Source organism: Alosa pseudoharengus, unplaced genomic scaffold (genome assembly GCF_046254945.1).
Source record: "Alosa pseudoharengus isolate Yale_2024_CS ecotype anadromous, Long Island Sound unplaced genomic scaffold, YU_APseudo_1.1 YU_APseudo_1.1_scf_9, whole genome shotgun sequence".
In the NCBI taxonomy this organism is placed as follows: Eukaryota; Metazoa; Chordata; class Actinopteri; order Clupeiformes; family Clupeidae; genus Alosa; species Alosa pseudoharengus.
Window position 1 is genome coordinate 17,432,618 of NW_027468881.1, and position 16,551 is coordinate 17,449,168.

Here is a 16,551-nt window from a genome sequence, read left to right on the forward strand (position 1 = left end):
TGTTGAGGATGGCACAGTCTGTGTCAAACTGGCATTTAGCAGATTCTCTCCGGGGGTGTGCCAACGAGGACGCTGTCCAAATGGGATTCCAGCATGTCTCTGTGCACCCCTCCTCCTTCAATCCCCCTGTGTGCTTATGACAGGTTCCTGTTGAAGCACTACATGGCGCGCTTGACCCCCACGGGCCCCGGCGTCCATAAAGCAGTCGCGCTCAACACGGCTTCATTAAAAACCAACAGCAGATGATGTCACTCTGTCGTTTTGTGTTCTTTAATGGAGGCGGGGGCAGACCCATTAGCGACTGCTGTTGCTGCCACGGCCTGATGACAGAGATGGAGAGACTAGAGTGTGGGGGAGAGAGAGGGAGGGAAGCAGGGGAGGAGAGGAGAGGGCAGAGGCTGATGGGCGAGGGATTCTGGAAGGCCTCCACTCAGCACTCCTGAGTCGCCCAGTGCAGTGCAGCAGGCCTCGCAGTGATTCAAACAAATCAGCCAATTTATTAGCCTCTCATAAACCAGGCCTTTCTCCTCTCCCCAGCTACTGAATGCTCACTCTACCTCTGTCTCTACCTCTTATTCTCTCTCTTTTTCGCTCTCTCTCTCTCTCTCTCTCTCTCTGTCATTCTGTATTTATCTCTCTCTAGCTAGCTCCTTTGGCTTTCCCCATCACTTTCCTGGTAACTCTTTCCCTCTTTCCACCCTCTTTCTCTCCTACTCTCTTTCTCTCCTCCTCCTCCTCTTTCTCTCTCCCCCCACTCCCCTCGCTCTTGTGGTGTGGGCGTATCAGGGCCAGTGCCAGGAAACGCTACCTTTTAAACAATTCATGATTTACTCGCCCTCTCTCATGCCCATTGACTTCCACATAAAAGCCATACAGACACACACACACACACACACACACACACACACACACACACACACACACACACACACACACACACACACACACACACACACACACACACAGAGTGCCAAATGAATACCCACCCACCATGGTAACCAGACAGGAACTCTCGCCTACCCCTCTTTGAGAAAGTGACCTCATCCTGTATACAAAATTAATAACTCTGTGCCTGACCCCTGTGGCACATTGGAGGAAGAAGAAGACATGGCGCTGTGCTGCTGCTGCTGCTGCTGTAGCACTCCAGTGGTGGCGTCAGCCCAGGCTCTACAGTAGTGTCTTCATCCTCCGCCTCGTCCCCAGCCCAGCCTCATCTTTCTGCTTATAACTCCAGCCTGTAATCACTGCACTGCAGACAGAGAGAGGGAGGGATAGAGAGGGAGAGGAGAAGAGTGGGGAGCGGAACGTAGGATATTTCTGCTCTGCCCGGTGGAAAGCGAGAGAGGGTGGGGGGAAAAAAGGAATCGATAACGGAGCGTGACAGATGTCCTACTGTAGGAGCTGGCCCCCGAAAGACGCGGACTCCAGGGAGCGCTCGTAAAGGGCAGCTTCACAGCACCGCCCTAGGGCTCCACACCTGCCTGTTAATGTGAGGCAAACATATACACACACACAAACACACACACACACACATCGTCACACCAACACATACAAACACATGTGCACACACACACAAGCACAAACACATGTATAATTCCGGCAGCAGAGTCCACAGAGCTTTTGGCATGTTAATGTGATTGTGTGTAGCGTGTGTGTCCTTATGAGCGAGTGTATATTGGTGATTGTATCTTCTATCACAACCGTTCGTTCCCTTTCAACCTTGCGCATTCCTGACCCTGAACTTGAGAGAGTGAGAGCCCCTGGCTTTGTAATTCGAGCCTCGTGTTCAAAACCCGGAGCGTCGGGTGTCAGCAGTCGCTCTTTTATGAGGTCCAAAAAAGAGCGAGGCTGCATCCTTGCACGCTGCCCCGATTCACGAGGCCTCCCCTCTCCTCCCTGTATGGCTTGGTGTTCGAAATAGATGCGCTTGGCAGCAGCGACGCAAGGAGGATGGTCCTCTGAGACTGGAGTGTCGCAACGGTGACTGCGGCGCCTTTAAAAAATGTTTTGGTTTTTTTTTCCTTCTTTCTCCCAGCTCCCGGGAGCTCACTGCTCTTAGCCCGGAGCTGTAGCGGGAGTCCTTGGGTGTTTAGAGCGGTGTTTAAAAACCTAATCTCCTCTCCTAGGGGGTCCCCCACCAATCAGCGCGCTCGCACCCGCCTGTCCCAGCTCTGCTCTGGACACCCTAAATATAGCCGTCCAGCCAGTCGCCGGGAAAGTTCCATAATTTGATGTGTAATTAGGTTTTAATCGCAAACTCTTCACTTGTTAAATATTTTTCCGGGGAACTGGCAGGAGAGGGGTTGGGGAGATGAGGAGGGGGAGGGGTGATGGGAGTAGGGCTGTTGGGCGAGTGGGGGGGGGGCTGGAATTGGAAATTGCCTTTTGCTTAATGATCACCGAGTAGCCATATTGCAGATGCTACACCTCCTCCTCTCTTTTGCTCTCTCCTCGCGCCAGCTGCACATTGCTTTAATCACCTGATTAATACACCACACAGACACACTCACACACACACACATATATCCACACATACATACACCAAAGGTCTTCTTCTGAATTTATATGGACTCTCTCCATCGCACGACAACCAGGGCTGCTACACAGATACATCAAACAGGCATCAATGGTAATAACCATTGACCTCCTTTATTGTTTCAGACTGTGATATTAAAAACTGATACTGTGGCTAATTTGCCTGTAACATACTCCTATGATGGGTGGTTAGATTAGATTAGATTAGATTAGATTCAACTTTATTGTCATTGTGCAGAGTACAAAGACAACGAAATGCAGTTTCCGCATTTCTTGCAAAAAGAGCTTAGCAGGAAAGAAGCCTCCTCTGAACCTGCTGGTTCGGGTGCGGAGAGACCTGTAACGCCTCAATGAATTTCCTCGATGGAGGGGAGTGAGGAACCGGTGATACGTTGGGCAGTTTTCACCACCCTCTGCAGTGCTTTTCGGTCGTAGGCAGAGCAGTTGCCATACCAAACTGACACAGTTGGTGAGGATGCTCTCGATGGTGTAGCTGTAGAAGTTCCCCAGGATCTGAGGAGACAGGTGGACCTTCTTTAGTCTCCTCAGAAAGAAGAGACGCTGGTGAGCCTTCTTGATCAGGGTAGAGGTGTTGAGGGTCCAAGAGAGGTCCTCAGAGATGTGGACACCCAGAAACTTGAAGCTGGTGACCCGCTCCCCCTCAGTCCCGTTGATGAGAATGGGAGTGTGTATGCTAGCTTTAGACTTCCTGAAGTCCACTATGAGCTGTTAGGTGCTGGACCTCCTCCCTGTAGCCCATCTCATCGTTGTTGCTGATGAGACCAATCACCGTAGTGTCGTCTGCAAACTTGGCAAAGGTGGTAGTATTAGTTTATGGTCCTGTTTGCAGTTACAGGCCTATAAGTGCTGGTACACTTCCCATAACCCAGACACCATTTACCTGTAAGAACATTTCTTTTTTTCTGTGCTCAACTACTGTGCATGCACACTGCCACACTCCTCTAAAGGACATTTGCAGGTGCTTGATGATTTAATAGCCAGTATTCTGAAAGGTCCTTCAGTTTTTATGACCGATCGTATAGCAGTTAGTCTCCCTGGGACCAGTCGTCGCGCAGCGTTGTCACCCCGGGACACAAGCGCATATCTGAAGCAAACTTGTTGAAACTTCAGCAACTGATGGGGATGAAAGACACCACTCACTGACTACGCCTGCTGAGCTTTGCTTCTAAATCCTGTTCTCAACTTGACAAGAACACCACGGAACATCTTGCAAGAAGGGATTTCGTGTTCCCTCTTAACACTACCAACGTTGGATTGGTTTGGACATTTCAGACTCATTTAACTGCCTAATCGTTCCCAGCCATGTTCATGTCTAAATACCTCCCGCGGTTGTCTACAGATGTACACTGTAATGTACTTCTAGCTCCACATGACTGTAAGGCATTGTAAAGTGTAATGTCTCCCCAGGATAGCATGTGTCTGTTTTACCTAAGCCCCCGATAAATCCTTGTTTGTAGTCAAGTCAATGGGCTCTGCCATGGCTATATTGATCCGGGGATGTTTCATAAAGCGTTCTGGATCACACAATACTCTGACTGATGGCGATAAGGAGATGGAGTCCTCACAGTCGAAGACGCAGTTTAATGTTTATGTGGGAGTGTTGATCAATCAGCCTGGGGGGTGGGGGGGGTGGAATGGCATCAATTGATCAGGTGAAAAACAGACAGACTTGAGGAAATGCCAGCAATACATCCATTGCCCAGGGAGAGAGGAAGCGAGAGCGAAAGATCTTCACAGCAAACTCATTAGGCTCAAGGATAAAGTTGTGCACACCACCCACTCTTGTTCAAGATGTGTGTGTGTGTGTGTGTGTGTGTGTGTGTGTGTGTGTGTGTGTGTGTGTGTGTGTGCTTTGAGTCAGTGAGTTTATATTATATCAGACCTTTGGCGTATGGTACATAAACCTAGCAGCTGTACCGTATGGCTGAAAAAGATGCCTTTTATCTCGATCACCTCCAAAAGTGTGCAGTGTACCTTGTAGAACTACTGAAATCCTGTTTGTTTTGTGTGTGTGTGCTTGTGTTCGTGTCACTGTCCTTGTGTCTTTGTGTGCGAGTACACGTGTGTGTGTGTGTGTGTTCACGTGTGTGTCCCCTCTTCCTCAGACACTAATGTGCATCCCTCCCGAGGGTGAGGTCGGCACGGAGATCCCAGTGAAGGTGATTAACTGTGACACCATAACCCAAGTGAAGGACAAGCTCCTGGACACCGCCTACAAGGGCATCCCTTACTCTCAGCGACCTCAGGCAGACGACATGGATCTGGGTAAAAAAAGAATAACACACACAGCCTCCCTCCCTTCCTCAGCAGACACCCCATTAATGCCTCCACACACACATGCACACACAGAGACACACACCATTCTTATACGCCCACCTCACTGATGATTCACCTCTGCTTCCCGTAGTCTGCCACTCCTTTGATTCATAACAGGGCATAAATTGTTTTGGGTTTTAATGGTCACGGCAGTCGTCTCCCATTCGAAAGTCACTAAAACAGAGTGGCAGGTTTTCATTAGTTCCAGATTAGAGTACCGCTTTGCATAATGCACAAAGAACTATTACCATGAATCGTGTCCCTGGTGCGTGCCTGCTTAGCAAATACTCAAAGTATATCACAGGGGGAAAAACAGGGTGTTATTCACTGACGCCACCAGGACATCAGGCTGTGAGATTGGGTTTATTTATCTCTCTAACTGGGCACGACTCATCCTCCAGAGTGGAGACAAGGGCGACTGACCCGGATCATTCTTCAGGACGAGGACGTGACCACCAAGATCGAGAGTGACTGGAAGAGACTGAATACTCTGGCACACTACCAGGTGAGAACCAACGTGCCGGGCTCCCTTAAAACAGATTCCTGTTTGAATATGCTTTACTAAAGGTACATTCTGAACAAACTTAACTAAAGGTACATTCTAAACAAACTTAAAGTTCTCAAGGTTCTATCTGGACCCGTTTTATCATAAAGAACCTTGCATCCAAAGCTTTATAACTGTGAAGGTTTTAGAGCTCAAAGTACTTTTAATCAAAGTATCCTTTATTAGAGGGTTATATATGGAATCTTCAAGGATTGTCTTAAGGGCAGGAGCCTTGAGGGCTTAAGATTGCACCTCAGATTTAGAGTTTGAGTCAGATTGCTGTAGCGTTAGCTGGATTACAGGGGCACTACTGAGACAGCGGTGAATTGGTCCATCCAATTATTTGTGCAATTTGCAGTGAAATGTAAGTGCACTTGAAAGCCACTTGGATATGTCTACGCCCAAAGTTCCATTTCTACTCCGAGATACTCACACTAGGTATGATTCACTTGTACCCTGCCAGAGCATGATTGTCCCCTCTCTCCTCTCCCCCATTGGCCTGCGTTCACACTGCAGTTATGTACCCACACCAGAGCACGGGTTAGACGAGGCGTTCTAGAATCTTTGCTTGACAGGGTCTTTTATTACCGTAACAACCTTGCACTTCAGCAGTTAACAGAACAGTTGTCGTTATCATTATAATTCACATTCTGTACTCAAGCACGTTTGGGATCATACTAGATGTGTACCGCGGCAAGTCCAAGCGGTCCAAAGCACGAATCGGCGCGCCGTGTCTGGGTACAGAACCATCACACTAGTCAAAGAAATTGGACTTTAAGGGTCAAGCATACTAGGGCACGTTATGGATGGCATAGTGTGAGTACACCCGCCCGTACAGGAAGAAATGTTCTTCCCAAACCTGAACATTTGTAGCATGAGAAAATTGTTTGGGGTTTTTGGGTTGTTTTTTGGACCTCTGAAAGGGTCTCGATAAGCTGTAATAATCTCACTAATAGAAAAAAGAACTTAATGGATGTTGATTGCTCAGAGGGCTTTTTTTGTCCTGGTTGTAATTTACATAGTCTTTAGACTTTGTAGTATAGACTTTGTAGGGTGTAGTTTCAGATAAGGCCTCTGTCATGGACCCTGTGCTGTGGTGCTGTCTTGGTTGTGAATAACTGCTAATGTAAGTGTAATGTAAAGTAAACGCCTGGTCGTTCTCCTCCTGCAGGTGACTGACGGGTCGCTGGTAGCTCTGGTTCAGAAGCAGGTGTCTGCCTACAACATCGCCAACTCTTTCACCTTCACCCGCTCCCTCAGCAGATACGGTAAGCTACGAGGCTACGACACTGCCAGTGGGGACAATATTATGGGTTATATAGAATTATAGGCTGCTTCACCGCAAAATAATTAAATCTCTCTTGAGGCCTGCACAGATCCATATGTCTGTGTGTCCATATGGATTTGTAGAGATCTATAGATACCGTATGTCCATCTGTTGGGCTGTGAGATCATTTCATGGTCACCATTCTGGACAGCTGTGTGCAAGTCATAAAGGCTCACTTAGCATGAGAAAACACGTGGGCTTAAACCCCTGTGTAACTTGGTGACCAGTGAGCTGAATTCTTACTGTATTTCTGTAATCATCATTGTTGATTATCTGCAATGTCTCTCTCCATCTCACCTAAACCCTTGAGGACGCGCCATACATGTCACTCAATTCAGATCGATGAGGAGTTCAGAGATTTGAAGCTGAAAATCAACCAAAGACTCTTCTGCAAAGCTTCCCCAGTCAATCACAGTGCTTGTTCAGTGGAGCTTGGGGATTGTACGTTGAGCGGATTTGTTCTATCCTCGCGCCATTTAACGTGTCCTCTTTAACCCTTTCTCTCCTCGTCCGCGCCTCCCTGTCTCCCAGAGAGCCTCCTGCGGACGTCCAGCAGCCCGGACAGCCTTCGCTCGCGGGCGCCCATGATCACCCCCGACCAGGAGACGGGCACCAAGCTGTGGCACCTGGTCAAGAACCACGAGCACGCTGACCAGCGCGAGGGAGACCGCGGCAGCAAGATGGTCTCGGAGATTTACCTCACCAGACTTCTGGCTACCAAGGTTTGCCCATTTTTTTCCCCCTAGTCTGTCTTTCAGATGCTTCTCATCATGTTTGAAGGTTGTGGCATTTTCGGGGGGTTCTCTATAGTTGGTACTTCAAATAAATAAAGTATGCTTCGCAGGGGGAGCTGTGCCGTAGGCAGCAGCATCCGTACCACATTCGAGTCTAAATGCCCACTGGGACCCGGGGGTTCGACTCCGCAGTTATCTCCCAATCCAATGCCCCATCTCTCTCCCACTTGTTTCCTATCACTCTCAACCGTCCTTTCTACGTAAAGGCAAAAGCCCCCCAAAACTACAACAAAGCATACATGTCATGTCTGATTGCTGACGTTGCGCAATAGAACATCTAGATAAATGCACTCATTATTAATAGAAGCTGCTCTTTAGTCTATGCAGTCTTAAGCATGTGGGCAGAATGTCTGGGACAAAATAATGGATGATGGACCCTCTGGCTGAGTTTAAAATGTTTAAGGATGGCTGGTCATTAAATTAAAAGGCTTTTTAAGTTGTTGTGTACTTCAAGAAAAGGTTGCCAGATGTAATCTGTTTTTCAGGTAATACTGGGCATTTTTGGAGTCTAGTCAGTCTGGGCTTAGTCATTGATTGGCAAACAATAGATTTTGCTTGTGTGTGTGTGTGTTGTTTTGTTGTTGTTGTTGCAAGTACTGAAGTTTGTCACGTTCCATGTCAGGCAACCTAGAGGTTATTAGTTAGAACTAGAATATAGAATTAAGATGTGTTTTCTGTGTGTGTGTGTGTGTGTGTGTGTGTGTGTGTGTGTGTGTGTGTGTGTGTGTGTGCGCGCACACTATCAACTGTACTAAAGGTCTCTATATGGAACTGTATGTGTGTGGGAGTATATGTGCATCAGCTTGAGCGGCTCTTGTGTCTTCATGTGGCTGCAGGGCACGCTGCAGAAGTTTGTGGACGACCTCTTCGAGACGGTCTTCAGCACGGCACACCGGGGCAGCGCACTGCCGCTGGCCATCAAGTACATGTTCGACTTCCTGGACGAGCAGGCTGACCGCAGGCAGATCAGCGACCCTGATGTGCGCCACACCTGGAAAAGCAACTGGTGAGCATGTGAACCAAACCCCCCACCCCCACCCCAACACCGCCCCTCACTGGTCTAATCCTCCGGACATGGAATGAGAGAAAGACACCAAAAAGCGTGTGTGTGTGTGTGTGTGTGTGTGTGTGTGTGTGTATCCACCTCCACTCTCCCCACCAGCCCCTCACAGCCACCCAGGGCTCTAATCCTGCGGACATGGGGGCCAAGAGAGACTGAGAGACAGACAGAGCGCTTGCTTCATTAGTGCAGTGTAATTAACTGTGGCTGTCAAAAGCACTTGAAGCCATTTAAGAGCACATATAATGGCGCCCTGTTAAAGAATATTAAAGGTCGTAATTGGAGAGTTTTTTGCTAAATGCTTGCTGGCATTTGAGGGGCAGCATAAGCAGTGTACAGTTGGGGGATTAGGGAAATGGATCTTCTACTTCCTTTTCAAAAATGGATAATTACTGAAAATGTATGATCATAAATAAAAATGGCCTCTTCTCGTTTCTCACTCTTTGACTCTCTCCCCTTTTTATTTCTCTCTCTCTCTCTCTCTGTCTCTCTTTCTCTCTCTCTCCTTTGCCAGTCTGCCTCTGCGTTTCTGGGTGAACGTGATCAAGAACCCGCAGTTTGTCTTTGACATCCACAAGAACAGCATCACAGATGCGTGCCTGTCGGTGGTGGCGCAGACCTTCATGGACTCCTGCTCCACCTCGGAGCACCGGCTGGGCAAGGACTCGCCCTCCAACAAGCTGCTCTACGCTAAAGACATCCCCAACTACAAGAGCTGGGTGGAGAGGTGAGGCCTGCGGGCATGAGTGGCGGATGTCTGGGGTGGGAGTGGGGTCATTCTGGTCACCCGTGCAAGGCTAACCTAACCAGCTGGTACATACAGAAGTCTTCCGTACTTAGCTACAGCAGTGCAGGGGGAGCTCTGTGCCTTTGCTGGGTTCTGTCAGTCATTTTAATGCATTCTTTAAGAATCTTACCCAAAAAGTATTCGCCTAACAAATAAAGCAAACCTTTCAGCAGTACTGTTGGCTGTGAAGGTATAAATTACAACCTTGATAAAGGGAAGGTAGACAGGAACATCTCTGAAAACCATGGCCTTGATGGATGGGCCTTCATGTCGGACCGTTTGGGCCGCAGGACCCAGCCCCAGTGTTAACCTTATCAGAATTTACTTCTGCCTGCCCCGCTTTTGTAGTATTCGGCCCCTGGATGGAGTCCATCTGGGCTTTAGTAGTGATTAGAGCATTGTGTTTCATCCTGACATTCCAATTTTTGGCGCAGTAAAAACCGACTCGAGGCCCTCGGTCTCAAGAACCTATGGCATTCGCACACTCAATGTGCCATAAAGGCGTTCAGCGAAAGTAATGATGCCACTTAATCTGCCCCAACACGCTGCCCATCTGCCAGTGTGCATAAAGGAAGGGGATAAGCACAGACCTCCACCAGGAGTGTATTTAAAAATCATTTCTTTTGTGTGTGTGTGTGTGTGTGTGTGTGTGTGTGTGTGTGTGTGTGTGCACGTGCGGCAGGTATTACAGAGATATCAGCAAGATGCCCAGCATCAGCGATCAGGACATGGACGCTTATCTGGTGGAGCAGTCTCGTCTCCATGGTAGCGAGTTCAACACTCTCAGTGCCCTCAACGAACTCTACTTCTACATCAACAAGTACAAGGAGGAGGTGAGACCAAGAGGGGAGACAGTGAGAAGTGGAATACCGAGTGCCTGCTCTGTGCTGGATTCCACTTCATTAAGCTCTTTCAGAAAAAAAAAAAAAAATGATTCTTCTTACTTTCAAAACTATTCTCTGCAGAAAAATGTCAGTCATCTTAGACAAAAACACATGAAATGTGTCTTCCTGAGTGTGCGTACAGAAGACACGTTGACTCAAGATATATTTATGAGCAAGGCCGTAATCTTGAGAATGTCAAATTGAAACCATGAGGATGTCAGATTGAATGTCCATCACCCACATGTATTTCGTAGTGCAAGAAGCATTTGTGAATTAGCCTACACACACTTACACAACTCACTGTTACAAAGATGGGACTCCTTTACAAGAAGGGGAAGAATTTATGGTTTTACCATAGCAACAGATACAAAACATACAGTTCTGCATGGATACCAAAAATCCGTTGTGCTGAACGGAATTGCTTTGCAGATTTGCTCCAGTTAGAATGCAAAAATGTGGGACTCGGCATAACCCAAGTTTTAGTAGCTTATAACGCTCTGACCTGAATGCTGGTCTGTACTGATAGTTTGGGTTTTCTTACAATAAAACTTACAATCATGTCTCATGTATGGGTTTAGCAGAGTTAGTTTGCAGGATTACAAAAATAATGAAATGTATATTTCAAAAGCACATTTTGCAATGTGTGTAAAGTTTGATACATAGGAACAATTGGGTTATACTGCCAGGGTTTTAAAAGCGCATTTAGCTGTAGAGTTTAATGCATGAGACCTATTGAGGTCCAGTGCCCGGGTGTGCTGTGTGATTGCTTTGGCGGTGACAGTGTGTCATCATACACATTTAAAAGTCTGAGTCCATAAATAACCATTCAGCCTGACTTGTTTGCATTTCTATTAAAATGCGGCTCAATTTGCAAATTGAATGCATGCTATCAACTAATGGAGTTCGTCTCTGACTCTTGCTCTCCATTTGTGTTCATTCTCTCATCCCCATCTCTCTTTCTCTCTTTCTTTCTCTATCTCTCTCTCTCTCTCTCTCTCTCTTTGTGCACAGATCTTGACAGCGCTAGACAGGGATGGTTACTGCCGCAAACACAAGCTGCGGCACAAACTGGAACAAGCCATTAACCTGATGTCCGGCAGCAGCTGAGGGCCGCCACAGATGGATCCTGGGAAGGGAGGGGGAGGGCGGGGCGGGGGCCGCAACGCTGAGGTTGGAGTTTGAGTGTCTGTATGAATGTGTGTGTGTGTCTGTGTGTGTGTGTGTGTGTGTGCAGCTGAGTAAGAGGAAGGGGGAAGGGGGGCTTTTTGGGTCATTGGGAGATTGAGGCAGGGGGTGGGTTGGGGTGGGTGGGGTTGTATTGATTATCAGACCTGTGTTGGAGAGACATCCACAGTTTATTCTAACAAGAGGGTGGATACGAATGACACTGGACAATCAACACTAAGAACCACAGCACAGCACAAAGCCCAATGTATCTGACCCCAACCCCTTTCCCCCCAAATCTCCTCTTATCTCTCCGACACCTCTACCTGCCATCGCCAGTGAGACTTTCAAGAGATTTCCTTTCTCTTTTTTGAGTTCTCTTCTTCTCCTTCTCCTTCTCAACCTTCTTCTCCTCCTCCTCCTTCTTCTTCTTCTTCTTCTTCTTCTTCTTCACACTGGCCTTTTTTCTTCTCTTCAAAAAAAGACTCTTTAAAAAAGCAACTGCCTAAAACTCAATGGATGTGAACTACTGTGGATATAATGAGATACATTCCATGAAAAAGGCATATGTGACGTTGCCTTGGAAACTGTGCTGAATTGCCAAGCTAGTGCCATGGAAAGGTTAACTTTCATTCACTCTGGGGTGGGTATGTATGTGTGTGGGGGGGGGGATAAGAGATTGTCGGGATATTAATACTTCTTAGTAAATCCAAACTGCGTTGTGGACTTTTTGGCATTTATCAGTGGGGAAAATAATAATGAACAACAACAAAAAAAAGGACAATACAAAAGCAATTGGAAGATCAACGTTCAAAAGTGGGGGACAAAGATGCCATGTGGACCCCAGGTAGAGTAGAGAGAGAGACACGAGTCTGCAGCAGCAGCCATCCTGAGTCACGGCCCGAGGAAACACATCCCCTGGGGTCAAAGGTCAGGGAGTCATTGACGGCCCGCGGGCCTAACGGACGGATGGACGTGCCCTGAAGCAAGTCCAGGGGCCCGCAGTGCGGCCTGGGGACGAGGGACTGATTCATCGCCTGGCACATCTCTCAAATGCCATAGACTTTACAAAGCGCCTTTGCTTCTTCACCCGTCTCTTCTGTTTTTGCTTTCCTTCTGCTCTTGAATTAGTGCGCGCGCGGGAAGGGCGGGGGCCAAAATGGACGCCGGCCTTATCAGTTTTTGGTGAGAGATCAGTGGTCCTTTCTTCAAAGCTTGCCTTTTTTTGTCGTCGCCGTCGTCGTTGTTGCTGTTGTTGTTGATGTTGCATTCTGGATGGATACAAACCTCTGTTGCTCTACAGATGGATGTGCTCCACCCCTGAAATGGATTTTATCCACCCAATCAACATCCCCCCCGGCCCCTTAATGTTTTAACTCCATTGTGAATATGTGAGGGCTGGAGTGCATCCACATGTCCTCAGATCTCAAACACTACTGACATGGAAAAGGACGCTCCGCTAACATCAGGTGTCCTATGTGCATCTTATCCACAAAAAGCAATAAGTCTGAGAAACACGAGTAAGCCATTAGGGACACATCGACTCTTTGAACACTGTTCAATAACCACTAAGATTTGGGATGTTCCCATATGAATGTTCCAAAGATGTTCCTATGTTTGTTTGTAGCAACTTGAGGGGCTTCACAATAGAGTGGTCTCTATTGTTCTAACTTCACACAACCCTGCAAGTCTATGTCTCTATTCATACAGCTTCAGTTTTTTTATTCTGATTTAAAATTCTAGAGAGATGCAAGACAAACATTTTACAGTACACGTCTGCTTTAAGTTCTAGACATTTATGGATACATATGGACTTCTGGCTGTTTTGTTGAGCTCGTTAGTGTACAGTGGATATTTATGCAGTAGATTTTTTTGCCAAATACGTTTAATGCAACTCCAAGCACAATAATGGAGGGCCTCTCTGCCTACACGCATCATTTTAAATTTGTATTTTTAACCTATTGCTTTCTATTTTGGGAACACACTTGACTCCAGAGTCTATACTGAGCCAACATCTTCAGCGCTTACTCCTCCAACACAGTTTTACAAGTCTGTGAAAGCCATTTAGACACATTGCTCCATTGGCCTGCTTTACTGTTCACATGAAGCAGTTTTAGTTGTGCTTCTCAACAGTTAAAGGTACAGTCAGCAATTGTACGCCATTTTAAGCCCATAACATTTTTTGTCACATTCAACAATCATCTCCTCATGACCGCTAGCTTCCCATTCTGTGAGTACACTGTAAAAAAAAAACGTTTCTGTAGGCAGCCTGTCTCCTAAACAAAAACAAAACCATGCTTGGAATTTTTTCTGGGAATACTGAAGGGAGGGATGAGCTACCTCTCTGGTGGGTTTTGTTTGACCTTGATTAAAAAATATAATGTACATTGTTTTCGACAAAAGTGTCCAAAACAATGTAGTTGTGTATAAACATAAACAAACGTGAATCTTGCGTAATCGCTGACTGCACCTTTAACTCTCAAATGGTCAGGCCTTTCTTCATTGCTTTTGTACATAGGGCCTGTGCACACGCACATACAGAGAAGAAACACACACATGCACGCTCGTGTCCCTGGTGTACATTGTGGTGAGGTACGTCGAGTGGCTGTTGACGCTTTTCCATGGCAGTAGTGTGTAGCTGAGTTACCAACGGAGTCGTTTATGTTCAGCCATTTTTCCCAAACATCTCTGGGGAGGACGTATCGACTGGAGCTGATACTGTAATAACTGACCCCTGAGGTTTTTTTTGTATTGCCATTTTTTCATTTCTGTGTGGTTCTGAGTTCTGCCCTTTCCAATGAAGTATTTATTGTGTCTAATTTATTGTGCATAATTTATTTGTGTTTCGCAAACGCAAGAATGTACACGATTTCATGTACAGTATTGGAGACTTTACGCATATCCTGGTCCGGCTTCGTCATTGCTTTTTGTATTTAAGAATGATGCCGCAAGAGAATGAATTTGTTTATGAGAATTTTTTCATGATTTTTTTCAAATTGCATATCAAGAAATGTGCGTTCTTTTTTTTTTAACTCTCGTATTTGAAAGATTTTAATGTTTCATTCTACCACGGACCCCTAATATTCAATCGACCCCACTATATTGCTCTATGGAGATAACAAATGACATGTATTCTGACCAAAGAGGTTGTAGCGTTAGATTAGATTAAAGGGGGAGGGCTTTGGAAGAACCAGGTCGGTCTCATTTAGACGTTGTTATACTACCCTAATGTGTTAAAAACAGGTTCTGTGAGGTTTTACTTGGTTTGAATTATTTTACTATTCTCTTAAAATCCTTTCTTTCAGATTTCCTTTTTCACCATATACATAGTCAGGTCCATCCCTCTTCATAGGTGTCTTAGCTCCCCAGATACCTAACATGTCTGCTTACCTTAATATTTCATATGTGCAGTACTCTTGCACTACAAATTGACAGTGATGCTAATACAAACATATCTAAACTATGAAAATGAGACTCACTGCAAACCACGGGACATGTTTTTTTGGGGGGGGGTTCTCATAGAATGTTAAAGCAACCCACTAAGACCTCATTAGGCCAAGGGAGAAGTATACTTCCCCAGACTTTCTTGATGCACATTAAGCAGGCAGTGGCCTGAACAAAATGTCTGGGAGACTAGATGAGTAATTAAGGTAGCATACTCGCTCACTCAAGGAGAAGGCTTCATCAAACTACAGCACATTTTCATCAAAAAAAAAACCTCCAACGCTGACTATAAAGGCATGCAGAGAGCAGTAGGAAGCTGGTCATGATAGACTCTCCAGACAAACAAATCAGTGTCCTCACACTCTCCCGCTCGGATTGCGCAGGCGAGATGTTGCAGCAGGAGCCGATGTGTGCAGCTCATTAACATTTTAAAAGCTGCAGGAGGATAATTAAAGAGGAAGTATCCCTCTGAACATTCATTTGTTATTTTTGGGGGAAAGGAAAGAAACGAGGTCAGTGGATAGAAATCTGGGTCTTCTTCAGCAGACTGTTTTTTTTTGTGACTGCGGTCTTTAATGGAAATCTGCCTCAGTCGGAAACTGCTGCCTACTCGCCAAAAGGTGCCGGGTCAGCATGGCAGGTGTATTATGGATATCAAAGCACCGGATGAACCACTTTCTCGAATTAAAAGCGATAATAAATCTCACAACATGCATAAAAGCGTTTTTTTACTTTCTGCAGACTCATGGTTAAAACCATATTGTAATGACTAACTGTGATTACAGTACGACCACCGCTCGATTGGAAAGGCAAACATCTGTTTTATTTTTCCTAAGCATTGTGGAACTTTGCTCACACAAAATCCAGAACCACAAAATCACAGTCCCCGAGAGACTGGTTTTCAGGGCCATGTATGTTTGGGTAGCAGAACTCAGAGCCACAACACAGCCAGACACGATGATCTATTATTGTATTGTGGTAAACAGCATAATAATGATGATGATGATGATTATGATAATATTCCAAAAGCACCTGCAGCGTATGAGGGCAAGGAGAGTGTGCAGAATCGTGGTGTTTCTCAGTAGTTACTGTAGAGGAATAACGTCAGTTTTTAGATCCATCGCTGCATTTCAAAGTCAGTGTTCTTGTAAAGCATCTTTGTCTCAGATAAATTAATTATAATTTATTTGTTTTTTTTTCTTTCTTTTTGTCGGATTATCCCAAATGTTTTAATCAATTTAAACGTAACAGACTTGTTTACAGTTTCAAAGATTATATGGAGTTTATTAACTTTTGTGTCCGGGGAGGAAGTAGCTTTGTGACTGAGTGACTGACTGGTTGGTGGGTGACTGCTCTGCCTAGTCCTTAATTCTATATAAATATATAAATATATTTTGTATAATTATTGGTTTTGAAATGTTTCTTTTTAAATTATTGTTTTGTTTTCTTTTTTTTGTTGTTTTTGTTTTTATTATGAGTTTTGTTTTTATATTTTCGTCAGATTGAAGGAGCTGCCAGAGTGAATCCTTCGAAGTTCCTGGCTGTGTGGAAGTGTTTTGTATATATTTGCACTTTTTTTTTTTACTCGGTCAGAGAGGTTTTGAATGATTGGATTCTAACTTAATGTTCAAATGACAAGCATGGTCTTTTTTCTTTTTTGTTTTGCTAATTAAAG

At 45.7% G+C, this 16,551-nt stretch overlaps 1 protein-coding gene across 1 annotated transcript in view; it reads left to right on the forward strand.

Annotated features, from left to right (window-relative positions):
• The window catches only part of plxna3 (plexin A3), a 123,627-nt gene extending 112,247 nt beyond the window's left edge, over positions 1–11,380 (forward strand). The window contains exons 25-32 of the mRNA XM_076276894.1: positions 4,662–4,821; positions 5,274–5,377; positions 6,588–6,684; positions 7,275–7,465; positions 8,374–8,543; positions 9,112–9,324; positions 10,067–10,217; positions 11,280–11,380. Coding sequence (XP_076133009.1) covers positions 4,662–4,821; positions 5,274–5,377; positions 6,588–6,684; positions 7,275–7,465; positions 8,374–8,543; positions 9,112–9,324; positions 10,067–10,217; positions 11,280–11,375 — 1,182 coding nt within the window. The 3' untranslated portion in view covers positions 11,376–11,380. The remainder of the gene's footprint in view (positions 1–4,661; positions 4,822–5,273; positions 5,378–6,587; positions 6,685–7,274; positions 7,466–8,373; positions 8,544–9,111; positions 9,325–10,066; positions 10,218–11,279) is intronic.
• The last annotated feature ends 5,171 nt before the right edge of the window (positions 11,381–16,551 follow it).